The sequence below is a fragment of the Lentinula edodes genome (genome assembly GCF_021015755.1).
Source record: "Lentinula edodes strain Le(Bin) 0899 ss11 chromosome Unknown C8R40scaffold_5, whole genome shotgun sequence".
NCBI lineage: Eukaryota > Fungi > Basidiomycota > Agaricomycetes > Agaricales > Omphalotaceae > Lentinula > Lentinula edodes.
The window spans coordinates 235313-261200 of NW_025764311.1; the positions used below are offsets into that span (position 1 = coordinate 235313).

The 25888-nt window shown below is 45.5% G+C and overlaps 12 protein-coding genes across 12 annotated transcripts; 6 read left to right on the forward strand and 6 right to left on the reverse strand.

Moving 5' to 3' along the window:
• Positions 1-277: 277 nt before the first annotated feature.
• Positions 278-567, forward strand: C8R40DRAFT_1003936 (hypoxia induced protein conserved region-domain-containing protein; the record flags this gene model as incomplete). Its single annotated transcript, XM_046222784.1, has 2 exons — positions 278-335; positions 392-567. Coding segments are annotated over 2 exons (234 nt in total), but the record flags the coding sequence as incomplete, so codon positions are not given.
• A 538-nt stretch (positions 568-1105) lies between these two features.
• Positions 1106-2223, reverse strand: C8R40DRAFT_1036859 (KptA family-domain-containing protein; the record flags this gene model as incomplete). The annotated part of the gene is made up of 5 exons (XM_046223622.1): positions 1106-1380; positions 1450-1533; positions 1601-1691; positions 1752-1904; positions 1966-2223. The coding sequence occupies 5 exons, from the start codon at positions 2221-2223 to the stop codon at positions 1106-1108; spliced, it is 861 nt and encodes a 286-aa protein (XP_046089947.1).
• Positions 2224-3609: 1386 nt separating this feature from the next.
• C8R40DRAFT_1270779 (small oligopeptide transporter) lies at positions 3610-8626 on the forward strand. The gene is made up of 38 exons (XM_046234044.1): positions 3610-3940; positions 4004-4167; positions 4219-4287; positions 4341-4510; positions 4562-4675; positions 4737-4839; positions 4895-4984; positions 5037-5171; positions 5228-5261; positions 5325-5337; positions 5386-5412; positions 5461-5480; positions 5535-5603; positions 5660-5673; positions 5724-5768; positions 5821-5843; positions 5906-5937; positions 5994-6110; positions 6163-6323; positions 6373-6402; positions 6461-6547; positions 6607-6630; positions 6692-6731; positions 6786-6823; positions 6880-6901; positions 6954-6960; positions 7021-7048; positions 7106-7229; positions 7303-7320; positions 7384-7413; positions 7469-7514; positions 7578-7627; positions 7682-7713; positions 7756-7849; positions 7964-8094; positions 8145-8205; positions 8277-8408; positions 8468-8626. Exons 2-38 carry the CDS (start codon positions 4086-4088, stop codon positions 8478-8480), a joined length of 2325 nt encoding a protein of 774 aa, XP_046089948.1. The 5' UTR covers positions 3610-3940; positions 4004-4085; the 3' UTR covers positions 8481-8626.
• Positions 8609-9715, forward strand: C8R40DRAFT_1087401 (NUDIX hydrolase domain-like protein). Its single transcript, XM_046227376.1, has 2 exons — positions 8609-9122; positions 9184-9715. Exons 1-2 carry the CDS (start codon positions 8906-8908, stop codon positions 9516-9518), a joined length of 552 nt encoding a protein of 183 aa, XP_046089949.1. The 5' UTR covers positions 8609-8905; the 3' UTR covers positions 9519-9715.
• Positions 9716-10559: 844 nt separating this feature from the next.
• C8R40DRAFT_1037094 (Mdm33 family-domain-containing protein) lies at positions 10560-11824 on the forward strand (the record flags this gene model as incomplete). The annotated part of the gene is made up of 2 exons (XM_046223635.1): positions 10560-11031; positions 11094-11824. The coding sequence occupies 2 exons, from the start codon at positions 10560-10562 to the stop codon at positions 11822-11824; spliced, it is 1203 nt and encodes a 400-aa protein (XP_046089950.1).
• Positions 11825-12694: 870 nt separating this feature from the next.
• C8R40DRAFT_681660 (uncharacterized protein) lies at positions 12695-14038 on the reverse strand. The gene is made up of 5 exons (XM_046235860.1): positions 13898-14038; positions 13670-13838; positions 13525-13617; positions 13061-13476; positions 12695-13002 (listed from the first exon to the last, which is right to left on the reverse strand). Exons 2-5 carry the CDS (start codon positions 13791-13793, stop codon positions 12844-12846), a joined length of 792 nt encoding a protein of 263 aa, XP_046089951.1. The 5' UTR covers positions 13794-13838; positions 13898-14038; the 3' UTR covers positions 12695-12843.
• A 137-nt stretch (positions 14039-14175) lies between these two features.
• On the reverse strand, positions 14176-14717 carry C8R40DRAFT_1036716 (uncharacterized protein; the record flags this gene model as incomplete). Its single annotated transcript, XM_046223604.1, has 3 exons — positions 14176-14351; positions 14421-14565; positions 14661-14717. 3 exons carry the CDS (start codon positions 14715-14717, stop codon positions 14176-14178), a joined length of 378 nt encoding a protein of 125 aa, XP_046089952.1.
• A 1285-nt stretch (positions 14718-16002) lies between these two features.
• Positions 16003-16761, reverse strand: C8R40DRAFT_681641 (uncharacterized protein). Its single transcript, XM_046235859.1, has 4 exons — positions 16661-16761; positions 16445-16573; positions 16285-16393; positions 16003-16234 (listed from the first exon to the last, which is right to left on the reverse strand). Exons 1-4 carry the CDS (start codon positions 16715-16717, stop codon positions 16206-16208), a joined length of 324 nt encoding a protein of 107 aa, XP_046089953.1. The 5' UTR covers positions 16718-16761; the 3' UTR covers positions 16003-16205.
• An 853-nt stretch (positions 16762-17614) lies between these two features.
• Positions 17615-18496, reverse strand: C8R40DRAFT_1087417 (uncharacterized protein). The gene is made up of 2 exons (XM_046227377.1): positions 18298-18496; positions 17615-18246 (listed from the first exon to the last, which is right to left on the reverse strand). Exons 1-2 carry the CDS (start codon positions 18333-18335, stop codon positions 17871-17873), a joined length of 414 nt encoding a protein of 137 aa, XP_046089954.1. The 5' UTR covers positions 18336-18496; the 3' UTR covers positions 17615-17870.
• Positions 18497-20743: 2247 nt separating this feature from the next.
• C8R40DRAFT_1036743 (DNL zinc finger-domain-containing protein) lies at positions 20744-21374 on the forward strand (the record flags this gene model as incomplete). The annotated part of the gene is made up of 2 exons (XM_046223607.1): positions 20744-21162; positions 21221-21374. The coding sequence occupies 2 exons, from the start codon at positions 20744-20746 to the stop codon at positions 21372-21374; spliced, it is 573 nt and encodes a 190-aa protein (XP_046089955.1).
• C8R40DRAFT_1087425 (monothiol glutaredoxin-5) lies at positions 21220-22244 on the reverse strand. Its single transcript, XM_046227378.1, has 4 exons — positions 22174-22244; positions 21848-22122; positions 21723-21793; positions 21220-21653 (listed from the first exon to the last, which is right to left on the reverse strand). The coding sequence occupies exons 1-4, from the start codon at positions 22198-22200 to the stop codon at positions 21559-21561; spliced, it is 468 nt and encodes a 155-aa protein (XP_046089956.1). The 5' UTR covers positions 22201-22244; the 3' UTR covers positions 21220-21558.
• A 191-nt stretch (positions 22245-22435) lies between these two features.
• C8R40DRAFT_681728 (cytochrome P450) lies at positions 22436-25837 on the forward strand. Its single transcript, XM_046235861.1, has 24 exons — positions 22436-22715; positions 22769-22775; positions 22839-22910; positions 22966-23071; positions 23142-23207; positions 23265-23299; positions 23367-23420; positions 23474-23511; positions 23565-23608; positions 23671-23739; positions 23793-23821; positions 23879-23938; positions 23992-24122; positions 24199-24452; positions 24505-24566; positions 24620-24624; positions 24676-24709; positions 24769-24938; positions 24993-25022; positions 25085-25230; positions 25297-25384; positions 25440-25472; positions 25540-25568; positions 25629-25837. The coding sequence occupies exons 1-24, from the start codon at positions 22615-22617 to the stop codon at positions 25787-25789; spliced, it is 1824 nt and encodes a 607-aa protein (XP_046089957.1). The 5' UTR covers positions 22436-22614; the 3' UTR covers positions 25790-25837.
• The last annotated feature ends 51 nt before the right edge of the window (positions 25838-25888 follow it).

Below are 25888 nucleotides of genomic sequence, written 5' to 3' on the forward strand. Positions count from 1 at the left end.
GTTCTCGTTAAGGTTGTGGCCAGATACTGGAAATCAAACCGACGCGGCGACGCCTGTATTGTACAGTAGTACCAGTGGTACTATAGGCCGTGTGTTGAACGTTGAACGTTTACAGGTTTGTTAGTGAAGAGCTAGATCCTGGCTAGATCAGGTTTTGTGTGTTTCCAAGAATTTTCCCACAATAGTTCCTCTCGTTACTCGTACCACAATGAGCTCTGCTGGAACAGACAGCAAACCAATACATGTGCCAATTGATCCTAGCTCCAGAAGATGGTCAGAGGGATACAAAGAAAAAGCGATACGAAAGACCAAGGAGAATCCCTGGGTTCCATTAGGTATGTGATCATACAAAGCGTCCGTTTGTAACATTTGCCGTCAACTCGATATACAGGTACTCTTGTAACGACCGGCGCACTAACTATGGCTGCTATTAGGTTGCGTCAGGGAAATTCGAGGAAGTTTCAAGTATGGCTTCGTTTCCGAGTTGCTTTCCAGGCGTTAACAATCTTCGCCATCCTTGGAGGCCTGTACAAATACGGACAAGCCAATCTGGAGGAGAACCAAAGGATCATGGAACAGATAAACCAGCAGAGAGGAGAAAAACATCTGGCAATGGAGCGGGCTGAACTAGAGCAGAGGATTGCGGATGCAACGAAGGCGCACGAGGAGCAGCAGTTGTTGAAGAAAGAGATTGAGAAAAACACGAAGGTTACTCCGGCGCCAGGTGGAATCTTAAGTATGGTGTCATGGGGGAAACGACCTGCTGTGTCGGAGCCGCCTGAACAGGCTGAAACAGCTCAGCTTCCATCGCTGCTGCCACCACTATCGCCGATATCGTCTGGATCTCAGCCTTCTCCCTCATCTAACGCAGGTGGAAGCTGGTGGAATGTTTTCGGTTGGGGAAGTTCAAACACAAAATCGGATTCAGATTCTCCGAAGAAGGATTCATAGGATTTTTAAAGCATTATTTCAGCCACAACTATATTACAAGAATCTATATCCAACCACTCCCATCTCCTTCAGTCACCTCCTCAGTCACTAGTGCCTATTGCAATGAAAAAATTGTTGGTTAAGCCTCCTTGCACCTTTGAACAAGGGCCCTATATCATCGCTGGGCCCAAGATTTCAGTCTTTCTTCAGTTGGTTCCATACTCGAAGTCTGCGCTTTGACCTGCGTTTCGATCTGCTCTTTCCATCCTTCTATAGGTTTTAATGTTTTTGCTACTTTCTCCACTCGTTCAAAGTATTTCGGTTCCAGAAATCCAAATTCATTCCCCGGACACAGGACTACACCGTTAGCAGAGAGATAAAACTTAAGTCCATCGGCGAGGGCCTTTTTGACGTCAATGTAGATCAATATGCCAGATGATTTGCGTATTCCTGAAATATTGTCACGACGCGACGTGAACTATTATAGTTGATTCAGGTATTTTGGGATGCTTCACTTACCGCTGAACACCTTATGATCAGTCCCTGCGAATCCTTGAGCAAGATGTATGTGATTGCGCGACATCCGCGATATTCCCTGCTTAGCTATAATCACAGAATGTATCAAAATCGAATCGCTGAAGGCTGAAGTAGTAGAGAGACTATGTCGTACATATAGTCTTCCACGCCTCTTCCGTGGTTCCATGCAACGCTATGGGTATTCTCTCTGCAGAACTGATGCGTTCCAACTCAAGATCAGTTGTCTGCGAAAGCAAAAGGATTGACAATGTTTATGGTATTTTGCCGAAGGACAATTGACGCACCTCAATCGAATGTCCTTGATTTGCTCGAATCCACCAATGATCACCTTCAGTCCTTTCGCTCTCGTATGTCAAGGTGAACCTTCCCTTGCTATCCTTTTTGACGACGTTTTCAATTTCCATAAATTCCACATTGCTCAGCGATTCATGCTTCAGCTACTCCACAAACAAAAAACCCTTGCATTATTATAACAGAGGGAGAAAGCAATTTACTCACCACATCCCGAACACGCGCATACCCATCAGACCGTATCGGAATACCCTCAAACCGACCCTGGTGACGCAAAAGCCACGAAAGACTCTTGGATATTTTCAGGCGTCGGCCGGTCTCAACTGAATGTTTGCGAATCTTGGGTCTACGGACGGAGCCTGATATGATTGTACCGCTTCCGTACTCTCTGCATGATTGGCTAACCACCGAGAAAAATACACTGCGAGGACCAAGCAGTCCTGACCTGAAGGAGTTTAAGGTCATTTTAAGCGCCTTGCTGCATGATGGCGGCATAGCTTATCCGCATTCCGGGGCCACATAGTAATAGTGGACGTATATTACCGCACCACACAGTACGATGTTTTAAATTTCTGCCGTCATAATTCCAAGTCTTCGTATTTATCATTATTCCATATGCATATCCAGGCCTGTGTGCTATAGTATGATAGGAGAGCTAAGAATTGAGAAGATATTTTTAATATTGAATTATGCTCATGACAAACATGACATGCAGTAGTCAGCACTTCCAGTGACTAGAACTTGAAGCAATGTAAGGAGTAGGCTGAGTATTATTCCGTACACGTGAATACCGAGTTCTGTCTAGGAGAGACTAGAGCTAAAACATTGCAAAAGGTATCCAGTGTTCACTGTTCACTAGTGAATCATAAGGAATCATACTCATGACAGGCACGAGACACTGACAGAGATGTTTGTCACTGCTCTCAAGCTCTCAATGCTCTGTTACACTTTAGGCTCACTGCATGCAGCCGGCACCGGTGCATGCAAAAAATACGCATTGTTGCACGTTATATAAAAATCACTTATTGCAGAAGAATGCTTGATTATCCGGGCGGAAACGATACACATGAAGAGCTTCTCGTGGAAAGAAGGAGTGAATGAAGAAGCGTCAGCTGCATGTACAAAACAGTACAAGATTTTACATACTCAACGTTGACTCAAAGAGGATGACATTCGGCGCCCTTCCTTGGCTTGATACATGTACATGTTTGTTGCTCGAGATTCGAGGCTAGCTCGGAATTCAACATAAGAGACAACCGCCAATTCAACTCACCTTCCAAGACACTGTTGCGAATTTATCGACGTAATAGACCCTAATTGTTCAACTTTGAACGTTGAGAAACCGAAACCGTTGTGTCAATAACAGTTCCCATCTCTTTCATCTTCATTTTTAATTGATTGAGGAGGTACTCGACGACAGGAATCTGTTAAAAAAGACCTGTAGATGGAACCATTCATGCATCGTCACAAGCAGCCTCTAGGATTCCGAGATCACCGAAGAGTTGGAGTGCCAGATATGTATGACAATGCCAAAATTCAATGGTGGCTCGACAGCTGAGAGGCTTTACATCGCAAGATGGGATGATGGGAGAGGTAAGAGGATAAATCAATGTGCAGTCCCGAGCAGTTTCAAGCTTGAAGCTCCAAGACCTTCCAAGAGCCGGACACGGCCGAAGATGGAAAGTTCGTACTAGAGATGTTCGGGAAAAAAGTCCGAACTTTCACAGTGGGTGCGGGCCGGCAGGTCTGCTAGAGATATCTCTGGAAACCCTCCAAATTGCGTCCTGGAAAATAGAAACTTTGAAAAGGCATTCGTGTATTGAGCGCAACGAAGAGGTGCGGTAGACGCGTAACACCCAATAGCGTGACACGTGGCGCATCTTTTCCTAATCTGGGATTTGTGCCTTACGTCCACTACGAAGCTTGTGCCTGTCGCGTTTTGTGATTGCGTTCTCATGTATCCACTCATGACCGATTCGGCTTCGGATTCTTACTCTCAGACTCTGGTTCTCATAGCTGATACGTTCTATATCCGTAATATCGTTGTTCTCCACTTCATCGACCTCTGTGAATCTTCGTAGTTGATCAAAGCTTGGTCTTTACTTGCTGAAATCACATAACTGGATCAAAGACATAAGCCAACGTCCGGCTGAAGGCTTATCATTACATTTCCTTGCCTCGTGTGCGCCCTTTTATCTCATGATTGCCATTGATTTCTCAAAAGGTTGACCACTGTGACGAAAAGGCTTCAATCTTCAAGCTCTGCCAATCTGGACCGTCCACTTTCGCCGTTTAGTTCTCTTGCAACAGTGATTAAGAATCATGAAATGAACCATTCAGCTCCTTTGGAAGAACTAAACCTCAGAGTTCACCGGACTTATACGTCCTCAGATGAGGACAAGTCAGAACGTACGTCGAGGTTACACCTCTATTTCTCTACATACTGATGAATGGGATCAGACTCGGTGTTAGCAGACGATAGAAGTGATCTATTCGATCCCAACTTTGACTTTGACGCTGGTACTTTGGGTAATTGACTGAAATTTGCATATTCAAGCAAGGACTCACAATATTATCTGTAGAGGAAGATTCTCCTTACGCCGAAGTACGCTCGGCTGTAGCTAACTTTGATGACCCGGATATGCCCGTCTCTACCATTCGCGCTTGGGTTTTGGGAATCATTTGGACCGTTCTGCTAGCGGGGATTAATCAAGTTATTGTTTACCGTTTTCCTTCCATCCTCATCACAAATGTAAGATCCGCCTCAATTGCTCAATCCCTAGAACTCATATTTCTTATGTAGTTTGTTGCGCTGCTGGTGATTTTCCCTTGCGGGCAAGCTTGGGCTCGAGTCTGCCCGTCGATATCTGTGTTGAAAATGCCTTTGAACCCCGGTCCATTCTCAATAAAGGAACATGTGTGTTCCTTCTTTTCCATATTGCTCATCTATATGGTTCATGACTGTGATTATTTCTCAGGTTCTGAGCTCTATTATGGCCAGTGTGGCTGCTCAAAGCGCATATTCTACCGACATTATTGCGGTCCAACGAGTATTTTACGGTGAAATATATTCTTTCCTTTGTAATTAGCAGCCGTTTTTTCTTGAACGTCTCTTGCTAACTCGATGACGCGATAGTCCAGTGGATGCTCACTGTGTCTACTCAGCTTATCGGTCTTTCTCTCGGTGGTGTAATGCACAGATTCCTAGTCGCCCCGCCGTCAATGAGTACTTGTCCATGTGTGCATTTTTCGGACTCTATTGACAATCTCCACACTAGTATGGCCGAATACGCTTGTCCAATGCGCTCTTTTGAACACACTGCATTCCCAGCAATACGCCGGAATCGGTAGACATAAAGGCCCGAGTCGAGAAAGGTTTTTCCTGATGGCCTTCATTGGTGCCGTCCTTTGGAGTACGTCTCCACAGGTCCTTCCAACCCATATCCGAAAATAATGACTGATATTACAGCTTTCCTGCCGAGCTATCTATTCACAGCTCTAAGGTGAGATCTCAAAGCCTGACCAATGTGAACAAGTAGTGACCGTTTGAGCCTGCCCTGATTCAGCATATTCTCTTGGGTAAGTTCAACGGCGTTCAGTACAGATCGTCTCTCAACTGATTTGCAGCCATGCTGGATCGCACCCAATAACCTAGCGAGTTCGCATCTTTTCTGAGTAGTCTCAGCACTAACTTCCAACCAGAAAGTGAACCAATTGTTCGGGTAAATTTTGCGTCCCAGGTCTGAATCCCATCGACACTAATACAAGACTATCAGATTTCAAAGCGGCTTGGCATTATCCATGATAACATTCGATTGGAATCAGATAGCATATATCGGTAGTCCGTATGTCCCTCAGCATACCATAATCAGCCTTCGGTTTGACTGAATTATTCCTGCAGTCTGGCTACACCTTGTGAGTATCCGTGATATCGATGTTCAGTTCCAGTTGAATGAGCGTTGTAGGGTGGTCAGAAGCCAACGTGGTTGTTGGTTTCATCTTGTTCTATGGTACGGCCTTTCAATGAAATATGATGATAATTTCTGAGATGCATTTCCGTAGTCATCATCACACCTATCTTCTACGTGCGTCTCCTTTCATTTTTTCTTCGAGTCTATATGTCTCATGCAATGTATTTGGGCTATAGTATACCAATGTATGGTACAGCCAATACCTTCCGTAGGCGAAGCTTCCCTGGTGGTACACCAGACATTTTCACTGAACCAATTTGATAGGATGGTAGCGAGTCATGCATTCGACAATACGGGCAATTCTTACAACCTAACCCGAGTCCTCACCAACGGCGCATTCAACTTGCAAGCTTATAAGGACTATAGCCCATTATACCTTCCGTGCGTAGTATCTTCGCTCTCTTTCCAGACATGTCAAACCCCTTGAGTATAGGATGAATTTCGTCATTGCATACGGGCTTTCTTTTATCGCAATAGGCTCCACCGTTACGCATGGGATTATCTACCTGCGCAAACCGACCTTAATGCATTTCAGACGGTCTCTGCAAGAGCAGCCTGATATTCATGCCCGCCTGATGACCAAGTATCCACAAGGTACATCCGAACGCTTTGTACCATTGAGGGTGCTAATTGTAATGGGTAGTTCGGGGCTGGTATTACGCTTGCGTGTTCGGTGTGACATTGTCCTTCCGAGCTCCTAAAGAAAAAACTGATCCTCCTGAATTTGAAAGTGGTAACTTTTGCTATGGCCTGCCTCTGCATCGAGTTATGGCCTACTGGTATGTCAATCTGGGAATTGCTAGTCGCATTAGGGATAGGTATTTCTCACATGAATATATCAACCGTCGATTTTCCTGACAAAAATTCGATCATTCAGCTGGTGTTCTCGTCTTGCCCATTGGTACGTTTATTTGATAGCTCTAAATTCAACCTTTGTCTCAACTTGCTTCGCTGTCGAATAGCAATGATACAAGCTGTCACGAATCGACAAATCCCGATGAAGTAAGAAATCGCTTGTCATTCTAGATTGCTCGTTTGTCTGACAATATCTGATAGTGTCTTCACTGAGCTGATTTCTGGCTTTCTTTTACCTGGTACAGTTACTTTTTCAGTGCCAGTCAATTGCTTCGAGCTGACCTTCAACATTCAGGGCAACCTGTAGCCATGATGCTGTATGTACTGATCTATGTGGAAAACTAATCATCATAATCCAACGCCCATTAGTTTCAAGGTGCATATTGGGGCTTCCTCATAATTGAAGAAGTATATTAAGAGCAGTTGCACATAACAGACTTTTGGTTACATCACAACATTTCAAGGTATGCACTTTTTGGGTTTAGTTTCAACAATGTCTCGTTCTCAAAACCAAACGTTAGCAATTGCCTTCACGCAAGATTTTAAACTCGGACACTACATGAAGATCCCTCCCCTTGTGATGTTTTGGGCTCAGATAGCTTCAACTCTAATCGCTGGGTCCGTCCAGCTAGGTGTACAAATGTGGTGCGTTGATCATTGGATTTATCGTCGAAAGACCCGACTGTCCACACATGATGCTGATTCCTTACCCTTAAAGGCTTTTTGCAAACGTACCGTAAGTAACTAGCGTCCGAGTATACTGCTGTGCCGTTGAATATGATTATAATCTCCAACGTAGGGATATGTGCAGCAAAACTCAGAAAGACCAGTATGATTACCTGTTTCTTTTTTCGCGTTGAACTTGGAACTAATACTTACGGAAGATTCACCTGTCAGAATGTGCAAGTCTTTGGTACCGCCTCCATAATCGTAAGTCCCCGACCTCGGATCCCACTCCGTGATTCCGTTGGAAGCATTAATATCGTTATCTAGTGGGGAGCTATAGGATCGAGGTTGCAATTCACGGAGGGTCATTTATACTAGTGCGTCTTCGATTGAATCCCCTAAATGAGTACTCGCTTACCTCTATTCTCCAGCCGTAAATCCTCACTTCTTCCGCATCTCCTATGTCAATTGTATTGGTTTATTTTGATCTGACTCGTATATATAGCCTTAATGTTCTGCTTTCTCATTGGCGCAGCGTGTCCCGCTATCTTATGGGTTCTCACCAAGAAATTTCCTCGTTCAAAGCTGGGATATATCAAGTGCGTCTCCGTTTTCGCTTTTGAATATTAGGCTGAATCCATTTATCACTAGCTTTCCGTACGAGACTTAGCCCCGTCTTGAATTCAGTCGAAGCTAAATGTTTCCCTTTACAGTGTCATATTCGGTGGTCCGGCCTATGTTCCTCCAGCTAACAGTGTCAACTACTTGACCTGGGCGTTCGTTGGTTTTATATTCCAGCACTTGGTACGGCGAAGACGGTTTTTGTGGTGGGCAAAATACAACTGTAAGCCACCTTTGTCGCGTTCGAGATGACTGGCCAATTCGGTGCTACAGACGTTCTATCTGCGGCGCTAGATGGAGGTACAGCAGTTGGAGTTATCCTTATATATTTCTGGTGAGTTCCCGGACCTTGTTCATTCATCTGACTCACGCTAAACGTACGCCACATTTATGTACAATTTACAGCTTGCAGTACCCTTTGAACGGCACAATTGGGATAAATACTATTCAGAAATGGTGGGGTAATACAGTATATACGAGGACGTTGGATTGGAAATCTCCACCTCTAAGGACATTGGCTCCAGGCGAGACGTTCGGGTATGATTTCAATTTCCAGAGGGAAATATGACCAACTGATTCTAGACCCAACACCACAGGCCCCCGCCGTGATCTTGTAGCTGCTTTGGAGGGTTTTTGTGGTTGATCTACTAGTTGGGGTACTTTTATTTTTGCTTCGTTGTGCTTTCAGTTAGACTATCTGAAGTTGTATCTTCCATGGAACTATATGTACTATATGCTATGAAATCGGATTCCAGTGTTCATTTTACATACATAGAAATATTTTCTACTCTATAGTAGATAAATGAGCGTCAAATGTACGCGCCCAATTTCTTCAACCAATGGCAGGACGCACATGCGTCATTCCTCTATACTTAACCTGCATCGCGCGTCGAACAAATTTCGTCAAAAGTATAAAGGTGTATATAATCCTCAACACGCCTTGCAAACACGCCCTTCATTACTTACAGAACCAGCTCAACGGTCAACCGCAATTTAACCAGTCCTAAATACGATCAACATTTTTCAATCTTAGAATGGCCTCGTCGCCATATCCCACAAGGACCTATCTTCCTGGCCAATTTGTCGTCTCTGCTGGCTCTATCCTCTTCCGCCGAGCACCGGAAAATGGGGAATTGCAGATGTGCCTCTTATACCACACGATCAAGAACGAATGGCTTCTTCCAAAGGGCAGGAAAGATTGTGGAGAATCGATGGAGACGACCGCAGTGAGAGAAACGTATGAAGAGACAGGTAATTCTGTTGTCCATGTGCTTTCTCTATTCTTTCCATCGTCTTACGACAATTTGAAAAGGATACAAATGCAAGCTTTCACCATGCAACATGTCCACAAGAGCCCCTGCACATGGTGTGCACACGAAAGACATGATCAGAGAAGCAGAACAAATCACAGAGCCTATTGCAATCACGGTGCGGGATCAAGGGCTAGATGGAGTAAAAATCATCTGGTGGTATATCAGCGAGCTGGACGGAGATGGGCAGAAGGTCGAGGGCACGCAAATGGACACGGAGAGCTTTGCTTCACAGTTTATAGATGCGGAGGAGGCTCTACGGACATTGACGTTCAAGGGCGACCAGGATATCGCTGCAAAGGCCTTAGAGATCGTAAGGCATACGGGAACGATATGATCGTTTACAGCTAGTTTACAGTATCGGATTCGTAGATCGAGTTCCGACTCTTCTATTCCATACACTACAACCTCGGTCTACTTGGTACACGGCAATGTATTTTAGATATCAATTAGTCGAACACGCACTGTGTATCATACTTATAATCATATACTGGAGGTGCTAAAAATGCTTCGATTCTCAGTTCGGGTTCTGAATTCCGACATCGAAAATGAAACCACAAGGTAAAAGCATGGGCCCGTGGACAATGCACACATTGCACAAGATAGCAAGAGAAAATGAGCATCCCTGACCTCGGAACCTAACCGTCCTCGATACACACGTCACATAAGAATTCGTGGCCCACAACGGTTCAGAGATCTCCTTGCCTTTCCTGAACTACCTTGTAATAGGGACTGGCATGGTCGACAAGTAACTCGGTAAAAAGGGAAGAGACGACTTGCCGTTGGGCTGGGACAAGGAGCTCCAGCCTTGAGATAAGAGACCGCGGTAGTATCCATGACGTTTTGTTGAGCGGATGTCTATTTCTGCATACACGAGAAACATTGGAGGAAATTAAAGAACGGAATGTGCACGTACAATCTTGTTTGACTTAGTACTAGGAGTGAGATCGGAGTGAAGGCATTGCACTTGAGGAGACTTAAGGCTTGAAGTTGGGCCCTATAGAAAAGTGTACTTGGCTGGCAGCCGCGATTCGCGGCTTCAGGTTGACCTTAAACGAACCATTCGATAGGGCTACGAGATTAGCCTTCAAACCGCCATTATGCTCATATTTCCGAAGGTTTATGTCGTCTACTATAGTAAGTCATTTTGGCTAGTTTTGGCTTCGGTACCTTGGCTTGAAGGGCGAGTTCGCAAGGTAGCCACAGTTTTCATGCATCAAGTCTTCAGCGCGTTGTATGAACTTGAATATGAGCAGAAGTGGTGAATGGTCTAATCCATGTGGACTATCGGATTCATTGTCAAAACTACAAAGTTCCGCTTCCGGTAACAGAATTGCCGGAATGGAACTCGTGGGAAACTTCTTTCCTTCCTTTCCGAATGCTCCGTCTGGGAGCATCGTTGGCCAAAACTAAGCCCTCATTTTACCTTCGGCATTTTCATCCATCGACATCTACTCGGAATACATCTCAGCAAAAACCGCCTCCAACAAATAAAGCATTCAATGAGCAGGAGTCAAAACGGTCTACCTCGAATTCAGAATCGTCGCAAATAATAGATTCGGACCAATCATCTCCCACTACATCTACAACTACATCTCGTCCCGCACCCTCACTTTCTAAACCATCATCTCCAGCTAACTCTGATTCCGAAGATCGTCAGCCGAGGTCTCTTGACGAGCTCAAAGAAAAACTTCTGAAATGGGTCAACGACCGTGCTTTTCATTTTCGCCGGAGAGCAGACAATTTCACCGGCGCAACGAAAGTTAGACTATCTGGCCTTGGCGCTGAGCTGAACAAGGTCACTGGTTACGAAGAAATTGATGCCCTCAAACGACAGGTGGTGGAACAAGGTACGATCTCCTGTGTTCTCCACCTCACACAGAGCCGTTAGTTCTAATTTTATTTCCTTCAGAGGCTCGAATAGAGACCACGCGTCAGGCTGCGCGTACTGCCAAAGTCAATCACGACGAAGCCGTTGTCAGACGCTCTAAATCCCAACGAGAGGTCAACGACCTCCTACAGCGCAAATCGAGCTGGACAGATGAGGACGTGATCCGGTTCACGTCTTTAGTCCGTGAAGACCATCTACTGGAACAAGAAGAAGCCCGAGCAAAACTCGCTGTCGAAGAAGCCGAGAACGCAGTAGAAAACGAGTTCACGGAATTGATGCGCTCTATCCTCGCGCGATACCACGAGGAACAAGTTTGGTCGGACAAAATTCGAAGCGCATCGACTTATGGCCAGCTCGCAGTTCTCGGACTGAATATGTTCGTTTTCATCTTGGCTATTGTCCTCGTCGAACCATGGAAACGTAAGAGGCTGGCGCAGACGTTCGAAAAGAAGGTGGAGGAATTGAATGAGGAGTACAAGGAAATGTTGGGAAATAATATGCAGATTCTCCAGAAGCAGTTGGAGGATCAAGCGGTGATTATCGCGGCTCTGACAGCTGCTGTTGCCAAGGTGGATTTCCAGACGCAGCATCCTGTTGAGGAGGTCGTACAGGATCAGGACGAGCCTGTATTGAATTCAACTGGGATATGGACGAAGGCAATGAAGGATCGGAATTTCGGAGAGGCAGTAGCCATGGGTGCGCTTACAGCTAGTGTACTCAGTGCTATTGGCTGGATTTGGCTCGGTGGATAATATAATTGCTTTTATATCTCAAAAAATAAAGGGATGATGACGAGGAGCATTCTGGAATCTGCGCGTCAGCGAGTTGACACGCAACCCTGGGTGCTTCCGATGGTTAGACTGATACCACTTCGCCAAGGAGAGTCCGATTTTCGACTCTGGTAGATAACAGCCTCGATAACAGCCTCTCCCCCTCCTCTCCTCGCGTTGAATATAATAATGATACCATTATCAAGTATCAGCAACGATCGCAGGCTTTCGCGGAACTACTGAATCATTCTGGCATTCTCACTCTAAATTGAAATAAACTCAATGATTTAATGTTATCAGCAATCCTCTTAAGTACACCCTCGCTTTTTGCTCTCATAGAAACTCACTCCGAGTCGCACCATGGTGTCTGTCGAATTGCTCAGCGCTCCTACGTCGAGTTAGCGATATGTATAACCTGCGTTGATAGTTTTAGGGTCTCCCAGAGACTGTTTTTGCTCATGAACACCCGGGTGACAAGTTCAATATCTTAGCGACGAGCGCACCCGGTAGCATCTCAGGTTCATGTTTAAGGTTGAGCTCTTCATCTCGGCAAGCAATGACTACCTTCGTCCTTCCTCAGACGCACCTTTCTCCTCTTCCTCCACCTATACTTCATGCTCATCCTCTCACATTCCTGAAGTGAAGATACTTTTTTTCCCCGTCTGCCTCCGCCTATCCACATCCGCTGCGTTTTCTTCGACATGCTGTAGCCTTACGTGCCTCTCATATCAACAATACATTTACTCCCCTCATTCACAAAAGAACAGCGATTCTGACAGCCATGGTTCGGATGATGATGAGGGTTATCATCCCCTTGGGGCCTCGGGAAGTACATATACTGCCACTTTTGAATGCGAGGATGAAGTTGTGCAAAATAATACTGATTTTCTTCCATCGTCTTGCGAACACAGTGACACAGATACGAAGATTTTTTTTGTACAAATCTATTTCAATCATACGCATATACATACAATACCAAAGAAAATACCATGCAAACTTCCTCACATTCCAACACTACACCCAATGTAACGCCCTATCACAGCCTTCTTCTCAACATAAGAAGTCCCAGTTAGAGTCCGATCCGGGAAATAATATATGAACCAAATCCGAACATCAGCATCGCTGAGATTTGCCAGATCACCAGCACACGTTATCGGAGGCTGTAATTCAAGCAAGGATCAACACAAGAGGAATCACAAAAGGTTAAGGATCACATACAAGAGGCAGAGGTGCACCAGCATCATTCAAAATGTTGTTATATGGGGTAAGGAGCCCATAACCTTTGGTAAAATTTTGAAGGATTGCCATTGATCGTTCAAGTCCAGTAAACCGAGCATCCACAGTTGCTTCCAGATTGGTGACCGTGTTGGATAGATTATTGACGGCGTTGCTGAGATTATTGTAATTGTTGTTGACGGTGTTGTGTAAATTATTGTAGTTGTTGGATAAATTATTGACGGTGTTGTTTAAATTATCGACGGTGTTGTTTAGATTATTGTAGTTGTTGTTGACAATGTGGTTTAAATTATTGTAATTGTCAGATAGATTATTGACGGTGTTGTTTAGATTATCGACATTGGTGGTCAAATGAATTAGTTGTGCAGCTATTGGAGCGAACCAAGGGGGAGCAGCAACTATGCAGGATGAGTATCACTAATTCAGTCGGAAAAAGGAAACCTCACTTTGCGGGGCACATTTTGTAGCAACTTCATGTACATATAAAGTGGCACCACCGACCTCAACGTTGGTCGGGGTTTGCATGTTACTGCTAGCGGCTATTCGACAAGAGATCAGAAAAAACATAAGAGGCAAAGGAAAGTCAAGTACCTCCTACACGGAGAAGGTTGTCGAGATAGTGTTGGGCTTCTCCAACTTCGGCGAGGGTAGGGGGGTTTTGTGTAGGGGGTGGTACAGATATGCCTGAAGAATTCGGAGGAGCGGAGATTGCCATAGAGATTGTTGTTGGTGCGGTTCGGGTCTAAGCGATGGACAAAGGCTGTGGACTGATGAGTATAACATGCCGCTTGCCATGGGTACTAGCAAGCAAAGACTCACAAATGAAAAGGCGAGGAATCTCTGTTAGAATAATCGATAAATAGGGGGAGAGAAGAAAGAAAGATAATGGCGGTCCGAACACTTCCGAACACAGTATATTGAAATTGCAATGTCATCATCAATGTGATCAGTAAAATGAGAAGCACGTGAGCGCGCTTCCGCCTACCAGCATGCCTCTATTAGTGGGCCATGAGCACTGGGACGACTGGCCACGCCCTATTTAACGGACCAAATTTCTGGGGAATCCATCAGTCATAATTCTTACAACACATATTACTCTACAGCATGGCAGGAACTCGAGTCCCACCGGTCAACTTGAACGTCTCTCCATTGACATACGGGCACTCTAAAATCCACCTCACCGTTGCCGCGAATTCCTCTGGCATCCCGTACCTCTTCGGGAACAACACCGCTTCCTTTTCTAACCTATCCGTCATGGATTGCGAGAATTGACCTAAAGCAGAAAGGCAAAAGTAGATTGGAAAGGTTCTGGGTGGAATTTTATGCAAGAATTGAAGCGTACCTGTCATGGGCGTCTTGAAAGGTCCAGGGGCTATCGTAACGACTCTCACTCCATATCTGGACATATCTCTAGCCATAGGCAATGTCATTGACCGAATGGCGCCTTTTGACGCTGCATATGCGATCTGACCAGCCTGGCCTTCGTACTATCGGTTTAAAACCCACAAACGTCAAAACCGTCAATCGATGATGAATTTTGAAAGCAATTTGGAAGAGAGGAAGGGGAGAAAGATTTTCTTACAGCTACTGTGCTAGCAATCATCACGATGACACCTCGTTCCCCGTCCGATACCTTCATCACCATCCCTTCTTCTCTTTCCCTCGCAGTTTCTTCCAGCTCATATTCCCGAGGAACAGTCACGAGATGTTTTGCCACCAGCCGCGTCAGGTAGAACGTCCCGGTCAAATTAATCCCCAGAACACGATCCCATGTACGTGTGGAATGTGGTTCGCCTCGGCGGTTGATTGTCTACATTGAAACAAGGAAACAAGTCAAGCTAAGTGTGATGAACCCCCCTCAACGGAATAGATCAATCTCAGCAAGAGGTAGATGCGTACCAACTCTGCAAGCGCTATTCCAGCACCATTAATCACTCCTCCTAGATGTGCCCCAGTCAATTTCGTCCATTCTACGATTCTGTCCACTGCAGACTCCACGCGATCTTCCTGTGTGACATCCGTTTCAATGTACAGTACCCGTGGATTCTGACTCGTATCATCCGATGAGCAAGTCTCAACGTCTGATACTAGTTCGGCCGATATAGGCGACAGGTCCAACACTGCGACATAAGCATTGCATCGAAGGAGTTCTTGGACTGTTGCGAGACCTAACCCTGAAGATCCCCCAGATATAACGAAAGTACGGTTAGTAATTCTCATCGCCACCAAGGAAGGGAGGTGAAGCAGATGCAGAATGGCTTTGGGTGACGGCTCTAGTTTCAGAGAACTGGACCAAGATAAAGATAAATTGGCTGGCAGTCGGGAAGCTGATCTGGGCTTCTGATGGCAATGATCTATAGGCGAAGGAAGACTGGGTGAAAAACCTGCAGAATGGGGTAGGGAACAAAGTCGCGGAAATTGGACAAGGACAGTACGCACAATCTATTTATCAGCGTCTATTATCAGACAGATCCACAGTCGGTGCTGTTTTGGGTCCGATAACTGTATGGGACTTCTCTCAGAGATGAGCAATCACTGGATCAAACCACAGCGCCAGAACAGCGCTCTATGTTTCTCAAGAAGCGTTTCATCCATAGCCGCGTCGCTGAACCAGCGCTATTTTGCTAAATCCAACAACCTGTTTGGAGAAACAACCAGTCGACCAGAGTCGACTACCTGTGCTTCCTCTTGTGTGCGTTGTGCATTTCGGAGCTGGGCCTAATAATGGATCTGTAGAGGCTAAAACGTAGCAGGGTAGAGAGCACCTTGCTTTGCTAAAGTAACTTCCCCAGCGTTTTAGCTGAATCTATTTTTTGGTTTTCCCTCGGTTTCTGCTTCCACACATTCATCCATAGGCTTCACTATTTCTATCATTCTCATAGCTTCCTCCAGGCCTCCCCTTAGCCACTTTGTCATTCCCAATTTGTATGTTTCTCCCATCGCACTCTTCTTAATCTTTTTCCCCTGCTGCTTCTTCGAGAAACAACAATATATGCATGTATGTATGCGCCGCGACCGAAATACTCAGTGCCCACTTGTTTAAGACGACCATTGAGTTTATCAACATTCACGACGGGACAGGTTCCAGCTTTGAAAGCAGTAATTCTCAGAAATATCAAATTTGAAACTACATCTTTGCTGGCATCCTACTCGCACCTGCGCAAGAATGAAATAGGATGTGGAGGGATCAAGGAGAAACGACATACCGCTCAACCGTACTGTTTCTCCATTGACATAGGCACACTGTAATATCCATTGAACCGTCTGCGCAAATTCGAAAGGCTGTCCGAACCGCTTCGGGTACACCAAACCGTCCTCGAGGCTCCGTCGAGCTTTCTGGGGTAGTTTATCAGTCATACTGCTCACAAACATATTCGGCGCGATCGCCATGACCCGGATGGAATGTCGCGCCAGATCACGAGCCAGAGGCAGAGCCATAGAACGAAGTGCGCCTTTGGTGGCTGAGTACGCTGCTTGCCCTGGTTGACCTTCGAACTGGATGTTAAAACAATTGTCAAAATGATTTTTGAGGACGATTTCGTGGAACAATTTTCATTTACACACCGCTGCAGAGCTCGATACAAGTACAATCACACCACGTTCTGCATCAGGACCCTCCTCAGTAGTGCTGGGTATCATAAGATTCTGTCTGGTATGATACGGTATCAAGAATTGAGCTTGTGGTATGATAAGTATCACTCGTATTATATGTATTATACCAGTATTATGTAAGCGCCGCAGGCGAATTTTTTTCTAGGTATAATACCGTATAATACATGTATTATATCTTGTATCATAGGAATTATAGGTATTGAACAACTGCATATCTACCAAACACTGTCAAGAGATCAGTTGGAGTCCTTCGCACTCCTTTTTTTTGATGCTTGTTGTGATTGAGAGTTCGATGGCTTCTCCTTTGGAATGTTTTTCATCTGCAATGGTGGATTGTAGCGCTCAAGCAGTTTTAGCTGAGTCCAGTGCATGGAACAGCATCTGCAAAACCTGTTTTTTCGGCTAATTCTCTGAGAGCAGCTGAGAGCGCTTCCCAGCAGCCAAAGCACCCAGAGCAGGGTTGAAATTTTGCTCTCGGTGCTTTGGGTGCTGGAGAGCGCTCTCCAGCCAGTACCCTTGCTCTGGCGAACATACAGGTTTTGCAGATGAGGCTTTTGCATCCTCCCCTCCTCTATTTTGGCCAAACACTTGATCCATACATCTGCAAAACCTGGATATTCGGCTAAGGGTCCGAAAGCAGTTGAAAGCATTTCCCAGCAGTGAAAGCACTCAGAGCAGCCTGCTCTCAGTGCTTTCGGTACTGGGATCTGCTGGGATCTGCTCTCAGCCCTTAGCCGAATATCCATGTTTTGCAGATGTAACTTCCTCAAGCTCTACTATTCCAAAGTCTTTCCTCTCCAAGAAAGAGACAGAAGCCTCCAGGAGTCTGATAATCTTCATCTATAAGCATTGCAGGTGATGAGGCAGATTGACGTGACACAACGTGACAAAAAAAAGCAAAAACCTTAGGTAGGCCAATCAGATGCAGATATCATGGGATTGCTTTGGCCTTGCATCTCTATAAGTGACAACAAGATCAATAGGTAAGTGATCTATCTACTACAGAAGTACTATGATGCACAAGGAAAAGCAACATATTGTAGTAGCTCGCAATAAAGATCAAGGGTTTTGATACATATAATACACCAGATTTCTAGGCCTCATGGTATCAAAGGTATAATACGGTATAATACATGTATTATACCATTCTGTATTATACCACCTGGTTCAATACCCAGCACTACTCCTCAGGTTCGTTATGAACCATATGTTTAAGTGCTAGGCGCGTAAGATTGAACGTTCCGGTCAAATTTACTGCCAGGACAAAGTCCCACAGATCCAGAGAGTGCGGCTCATTCTGAGCGTCGATTATCTTGGCTCCTGCGGCAACTCCTGCACAGTTGATAACGCCTCCCAATGCCGCGCCGGTTTGCTTGGTCCAATTGACTGTTTCATCCACGGCTTTCTCGATATCGTTGACCACAGTGATGTCTGTTGGATAGAATTTGACTTGGGCACCTATAATATCTGACGGTGGAGGTTCGCGGTCAAGGATGGAGATATAGGATTTGGCTTGGACGAGCATTTGGACAGTTGCGAAGCCAAGACCAGATGAACTGCACAGAGGATGAGCATCGGTTTTACGAAAAACGGTGAATAATACACACCCGCCCGACACAATGAATGTTCTGCCCTCTATCTTCATGTTTGACTATAGGCGCGATTCCTCACGGAGTGAATATTGGGGAAGTTGGTTCGTGATCTGGGACCGGGTTTTCAGAGGTAGTGTACTTACATGTGAAAGTTACGGGCGTCTCTTTATCGCGAGTCTATGATATCCAGTCGGCCCGGGGTCGGCCACTGCTTTGACTCTCAGTCTCATTGCATCCTTCGCAGACTCTCCATCGTCGCCACCAATAGCCCGTTTTCCCATCCGCCCTTCTCCCGCTCTCCAGCTTTATTGAGGTACGTTAAGCTCACCTAATCACTTACCTTGTCAGTATCCCCTGGGCAAGCGGCAAACCGCATAAGTCAGCCGGACGGTTACTCCCTTTTCGTTCTCAACCATTATGCAAATCACACGGATCCTCTTCCCAATGACCCTTCAGTAATATCGACGACTCGCATAAGGAGAACGCACAAATATGCTAACCATTTCTACAAACTCCAAGCTTTATCGACTCGAAACACCGTATCATTTTCTGTAAGCAAACTTGCAAATTTGGCTGTCATGAGCGTGTTCTCGAAGAATACGGTGATGAAGGACCAAAAGAGACTTTCGATAAAGTTCAGATCGAGGGCTAGGGAAGCAAATGCCGCGTCTGCTGAGGCTTCAGGTGCCCAACACTCTAAACACTTCAGGTCGACGAAATCAATAAGATTGACCCCACTTTCTCTCTCAATATATCCTTCAACCAAGTTTTACTCAACTTCGGTATCTTCATCTACCACATTCCTCTTGCCCTGTTCACCAACAAGAACATTGAGCTCCTCAACAACGGTTCCATTTTTTTCATCGCACGAAAATCTCGCATATAGAAGGAAAACCTCATTTGAATGGCTCGAGGCCACAGTGAATTTCTTTGTACTCAATCTCCTTTCACTACTCTACTCGCTTATTCACCTATTCGCTTACTCGCCGGGTTATATACACAAAACTTCGTCTTTGTGGGCATAGTCCCACTCCTTATCGCACTGGGTTATACACCCTATTCTCTTCTCCTACTCGCTATTTCTCACTCCATTTACACAGGTGGTCTCCGCACCCCCAGGTACCAAAGTCTTCACTATGAATATTTCAAATTTCTCAACTTCGTGTCCTATCAACGCGTCGAATTCGTCCCTGATTCAATGATGGATCCAGCATCTTTCAGTGCCCTATGTCTACCGACAAATGTATTAATTGGGATCAACGCAAGACCTGGGGTTGCATCCTTTTGTGTTACCTATACGTAATCAAGATCATTCAGAGCCGTGCTCTCTTTGAGTTCCTGCTTGCCCGTGTCTACCGTTCTCTCTTCGATGGAGCTCTGGCTCTGTTCGGGTCGTCCAGCTCAACTGGCAACTGCGGAGGGGAGCACGGGGCTAAAGCCCAGCCAAACATTTTTGCAAGTGTTGTCACTTAGCCGTAGCTTGGCTTATCTTGTTAGTACATAAGTACCCCTTGAGCAAGCGGCATGTGATGTGTGGCTGATTATTTCTTTGTCTATCGTCTTGAACCCGAACCACAACATCAATTGCAGTCGTCGCCAACCTCTATGCAAAATCATCCTGCGATTACTGAGCAAGTAACAAATTTGTTCAACACTGTGGATCATACCAATGCCGTGGCTAACCTGAGCAATGCTGTTGCTAAACTGAGCAATTCCGTCAAGAATCTGGAAGATACAATGAATACGCGGTTCAATTGAATCGAACGGTCGGTAGAGATCCTTCAAAATTCTGCCAGAGGCTATGGGCATCTTGTCCCGTATAATGTTATCATGAATGATGCTGGAGCGCCTCTTCCTCTTGTATGATGTGTTCAACACGATTGTTCGATGTTCTGGTTGAATTTTGACTGACGTTCACTGCAGATTCCGATAAGATGCGCTCATAATTTGGTCTCCCTCAGTAACACTGATGTGAGTACGTGGTGCACGTACTTAGTACCTTCCTGGGCGCGAACAAAGGGATATTGAGTTTGCAGTGAAAATGGTGAAGTTGGGCGGTATATTGGGTATCATGGGCATGTAGTTTGAGAGGGTTGGGTGAGGCTGGTAGGGTATGGGTATGACTACGGATAGATTGGTTCGGGCTTGGGGAGAGTTTTTAAATTAGTATCCTATCGATCGAAAAGCGTACACCAAAAGATTCGTGTGAGGGGAAAGAAGAGTTGAACTACGTAGACTAAAATCGATCCAAGGTCCTCTCACTTGCATTCGATCTTTCCCTCGCCCGATGTGGATGCAGCTGCCCAGTACAGTTTGCTGTAACATTTAACATGCTGACCCGCCTTGAAGCTTGTGATGAAGGTATAAGAACGATCGGCTGTGAAAATGCCGTGCCGACGTCGGTCCGGAAGTTAGCGGTCAAATTCTGCTTGGTGATACAGCGCCTTTCATTTTCACTTTCATGTTGCCCTCCAGACTATATCGCAATGTCGGAATCCCTCCGCCTCTCAGGAGCCTTTTACACCCAAGTCCAGCTCTGCCACCTAGTATCCGGCTTCAACTTCGGTTACGGCTGGGTGTCTTTTCGAATACAGCTGTGAATACGCTGAATCCGTATTCTACAGCCACTTCGAGTAATTCTAATGACCAGTCAAACACTGCAACATCAACGGCAACAGGAGACTCGGGATCTTCTCCTTCCTCTTCGTCGGCCCCCCAAACGGTCACATCGCAGGCATTGCCTGAGAAAATGACACCACGCATGTCAATAACGTTTACTTGTACAGTGACGGACTGTGGGACGAGATCTACGCATGAGTTTGCGAAAAGGTCGTATGAGCGGGGAATCGTTCTCGTCGAGTGTCCAGGATGTAATAACCGGTATGAGATTCGTTTCCATCTCGTTGTTCGCAGCTTAAAATATCTTCTATTTTTACAGACATTTGATCGCAGACCATTTAGGTTGGTTCAAAGAAAGTACTGAAGAGGGCAAGCTTCGAACAGTAGAGGACCTTGTACGAGCCCGAGGGGAGAAAGTTAGAAGAGGACATGTAGATATGTCTGGCGGGGTTGTGGAATATACTCCGGAATGAGCCTCAGAATCATAATGATAATGAATGAGGAGATTAATCTATATGTATAGGTGAGTACATTCACTATAAGAATACAACGACAATATGATTCTAGAACAATTGCCAGCAGTCATTTAATAAGATCGACCCCAAAAGTATCACTCGGCTCAATCATATATCCATAATCCGACTCCGGCTACATTCTTTAGGCACTCGCAGCCTGTACCTCAGTCTCTTCTTCTACCTTGGGAATAACGTTGTTGGCTACTAGAAGGTTTTCGAGCTCTCCAGATTGGTGCACTAGACAGGGAAGGAGTTATTGTGTAATTTAGCATCTACTAATGTATTTTATAACAATTCACCACTCACTGCCTAAAAGAATATCGCATCCACCAACGAATTCACCATTCACATACAGCTGAGGTATTGTTGGCCAATCTCTGTGAAGTAGACGTCGAAGTTTCTTCCACGAGTGTGGTCTCGGGGACACTTACGAGAACTCCTTGATCCCACTGCGTAGTTCGCTGTCAGCAAGGACGTTGTATGTTTTCATTTTCTCCGGCGGCACACGATGAAGGTCCAGTACTTGGACAGCAGCCCTTGAGAATCCACACTCAGGGAGATCTGGTGTGCCCTTCATGAAAAGTACTACAGGACTCGATTCGACTGCATTTTGTATTTGTGCACGGGCTTCTTGAGAAAGGTAACGAGCGGCGATGACACGACTGGCAATGAGGGATTGCGCAGCGGATGAACGAAGAGAGAATATCTAGGAGTGATTCAGTGGAAAACGAGCGAGGATACAGGTGTAGTAGCCCACTGGTGAACGTAGAGATGCTCGGAACATCGTGGAAGAGGTGAGAGTTATAATTTCCTCCGTGCCCGACTCGCGCCCGCGTCATAATTTCGAGAAGTGCTTTGTAATACAAGTCACGCCAAACTAGGCTTTCCTGATTGGCTCGTAGATTTCGCACGCCTTTCTACGCCGTCTTTCTCGATTGCTCCTCGAGACTCGCCTACATCTGGGCCTTTCCCTGCCTTCCCAAATCGACATGCCCGGTTACAACCTGCTAGTCTCTCTGTCCCTACAAATTTCAGGCCTGTACTCAGGGACTCGGATATATGCTATCGGGAGTGGAGTCCAGCTTATATGTATGCGAGGCGAACGACCAGCTGTATGCAAAGATTTGCCCCACGATTATCATTCAATGGTTGCATTCAGTCAACGCTGCCCTGATTGTCAGCGTGACGAAGTCGGATTATGGATATCCTGTTTCGTCGGGATATATCTCAGTGCTTTCAAACGTCTCCTGTAAGCCGAATTGCACTTTTAGCACGCGAGGCGTTCAAAATTTGTATCTGGTGAGTAATCCTTATTCAGCATGTGAGTCTGCCGAAAATCAACCGAATGAAAGCTTGAAGGTATCACATCCAATGCCACAGCAATCTGCTGAACCGTCGTAACTTCGTTTGTTCAATCGTCAGATGCCTATAAAATGGCACAGGCAGCCTTATTGGACCATCTCCATCCTCTCTTTTCAAATCGCATTTTCAAACGTACTACCGACTGCTTTCATCAACCATGACAGTAATAGATCTACTCAATTTGCAGGTTGCATGCCTTGCTCTTGCCTTTGTTGTTGGGTGGTATAACTTCGGTCGAAGGAACTCCAACATTGACAACATACCCGGACCTGCACCCCAATCGTGGTCTGCCGGTGAATTAGCATCTCATAGCTCAACTTCATACGCGGGACTGACTCTCAATATTTCCTCCCCCTGCTGTAGGCAACTTTCCGCAACTTATGGACCAATACGAAGGCTGGGGATGGAATGACTTTCTTGCGAAGAAGTGTGCGTGAAAAATGTTTGCAACGTAGATGATTCTATCCCTCATACATAGTAATGCAGATGGAAGTACCCTTCGCTTACATGGACCATTTGGGGTGTGCATTTTGAAGCCCTTGACTTGCGTGTCATGGCTGTGCTCACGCACGATTTCGTTCATGACAGTCCAAGATCCTTTATACGTTCGATCCCAAAGCAATGCATACGATTCTTGTGAAGGTACTTCAACGTCTGGTACCTATATTCGACATCATTTAATTCGAATTGTACAGGACTCTCACGTATTTGAGGAAACTGCTGGGTTCATCGAGTAAACATTCTCTCGCTCACAGGATTCATGTCATGACCGCCTGCTCAATGTAGGTTCAATCGCAACGTCTTTGGAAAAGGTCTATTGGGAACCGTGGGTAAGTTCAGAAATTTTAATCAACTGTGACGGTGTGTGGTATTGATATACATACTCTTCAAGGGGACTATCACCGCAAACAGCGCAAAATGCTCAATCCGGTCTTCTCTGCCGCACATATGCGAGAAATGGGTATGCGACTCGATCACACACCCTGCTCCATCGTCATTTAACCTGCTCTTCAGTTCCAATATTCTTCGATGTATCCCATAGAGTAATGTCCTTCCTACTTTCGACATATTTAGTGATTGACGAAAAATGCTGTACGTAGCTCAAGGATGCTCTTATGAAGCAGCTGGAAAGTAATTCGAAACTGCAGGCTGAGCAAGAGGTAAGTGCTCTCTGCACCTCAGGGTCAATCAAATTGAATTAAACGTCTTGTAGATCGATATTTTATCGTGGCTTGGTCGTACTGCATTCGAGCTGATAGGTCAAGCTGGTCTCGGATATTCCTTTGATCCTATGAATGACGAAGAGTCTGCGCATCCGTTCAGTGGGGAAATGAAATCGTTATTGTATGTACTTGAATCTCTCGAGTCGAGCCCTATCGGACCCGATGTTCGACTTACATCCATTCTGCTACTATCATAGTCCTCTCCTCACCCCCATGATGTTCTGGTTCACTTACGTCCTTCCCCTGGTTTCAAACATCGGTCCTCCGAGCTTCCGGCGCTATGTCATAAATATTTTACCTTGGAAGAACCTACACCAGATGCGCGACATAGCAGATTATATGTACAAGGTAGCTACAGATATCTTCGAGGAAAAGAAACGCGCATTGGAAGCAGGAGATGAAGCTATCAAAAACCAGATTGGCAAAGGCAAGGACGTGATTAGTGTTTTGAGTAAGCCTTCAGCGCTGGTCTCTTGAAGTACCACCCTTGACGTATGCACAAGTGAAGGAAAATATGAAAGCCTCTAAAGAAGATCGACTGGATGAAGACGAGGTGATTTCTCAGGTATGTGTTTTCGAGTGAATTGCCGCGTGTGCTTCGCTAAATGATTTCAAAAGATGACGTGAGTAGCATATACGCACTTCTGGACCATATAAATCGACGAGTATCGCAGTAGTTTATTGTTCGCAGCTACGGACACAACCTCGGTAAGTCTAGCGGCCGATGAACAAGTGGACAATATATACTGAATCGTTCATCTCTGCAGAGTGCCTTGTCTCGGCTGGTTTCTCTTCTTTCCAAGCACCCGGATATCCAAGAGAAACTCCGTCAAGAAGTTACCGAGGCTCGACGGAACAATAATGGCGAAGATTTGTCCTACCATGAAGTGAATTCTCTTCCGTATCTTGATGCAGTCTGCAGGGAATCTCTACGACTGTGAGTGTCAAGCACATTCCCTGCCCCATGGCGCCAATAGGTCGTTATGCACAGATACGCTCCGGTCACTTCTATGTCGCGATAGTAAGTATATACCTGACTGGCCGGAATTTACGATCTTCAACTTGACTTTTTTTTCACTACAGCACCCTTCAAGATGCAGTCGTGCCTCTGTCAAAACCAATTATAGGTGTTGACGGGACTGAGATACGAGAAATATCAGTTCCTCGGGGCACCCAAGTGGTTATATCAATGTACAACGCGAACAGGAATGAAGAACTGTGGGGTCCTGGTAAGCTCCAACTGCTCTGTACATATCTTGAGAGGACCTTATCAAACTCTACTCCTTTGCGCGCAGATGCAAATGAGTGGAAACCCGAGCGCTGGCTCTCCCCTCTGCCTGAAGCTGTTATTCAAGCGCATGTTCCCGGTATCTACTCTCATTTGTGAGTTGCCTGTTTGTGTCGCCGCGTCGTCGAAGACTAATGAACATGAACATAGAATGACATTCAGCGCCGGTTCACGCTCTTGCATGTATGCTTGACTCTCCGCTCAATTCTTACGAGAGTTTTAACTGGTTCTAAATTAATGTTTCCTACAGTGGCTTCAAATTTTCTCAACTAGAAATGAGTGCGTGTCTCGACCCACCTGTCTTTGTCAAAATTAGATTTTAAGGCAATATCAAAACAGAGGTGGTTCTGGTGGTTCTTCTCGAGTACTTCAAATTCTTCCCCTCGGCAAAGGAATTGGAAATCCGATGGCAAATGAATAGTGTAGCGGCACCGGTCGTTGGAAAGGACGCTAATATTCATCCTTCCTTGCCCATGAATCTGAGTCTGGTCGATCATTAGGTATGGATGAAGTAGAAAATGAGACAAGTGATAGATCATGATTGGCATGGCCTCATCTGGTCTCATTGGTTCGATTTGCGACGCTCCCGCAACGTTTTA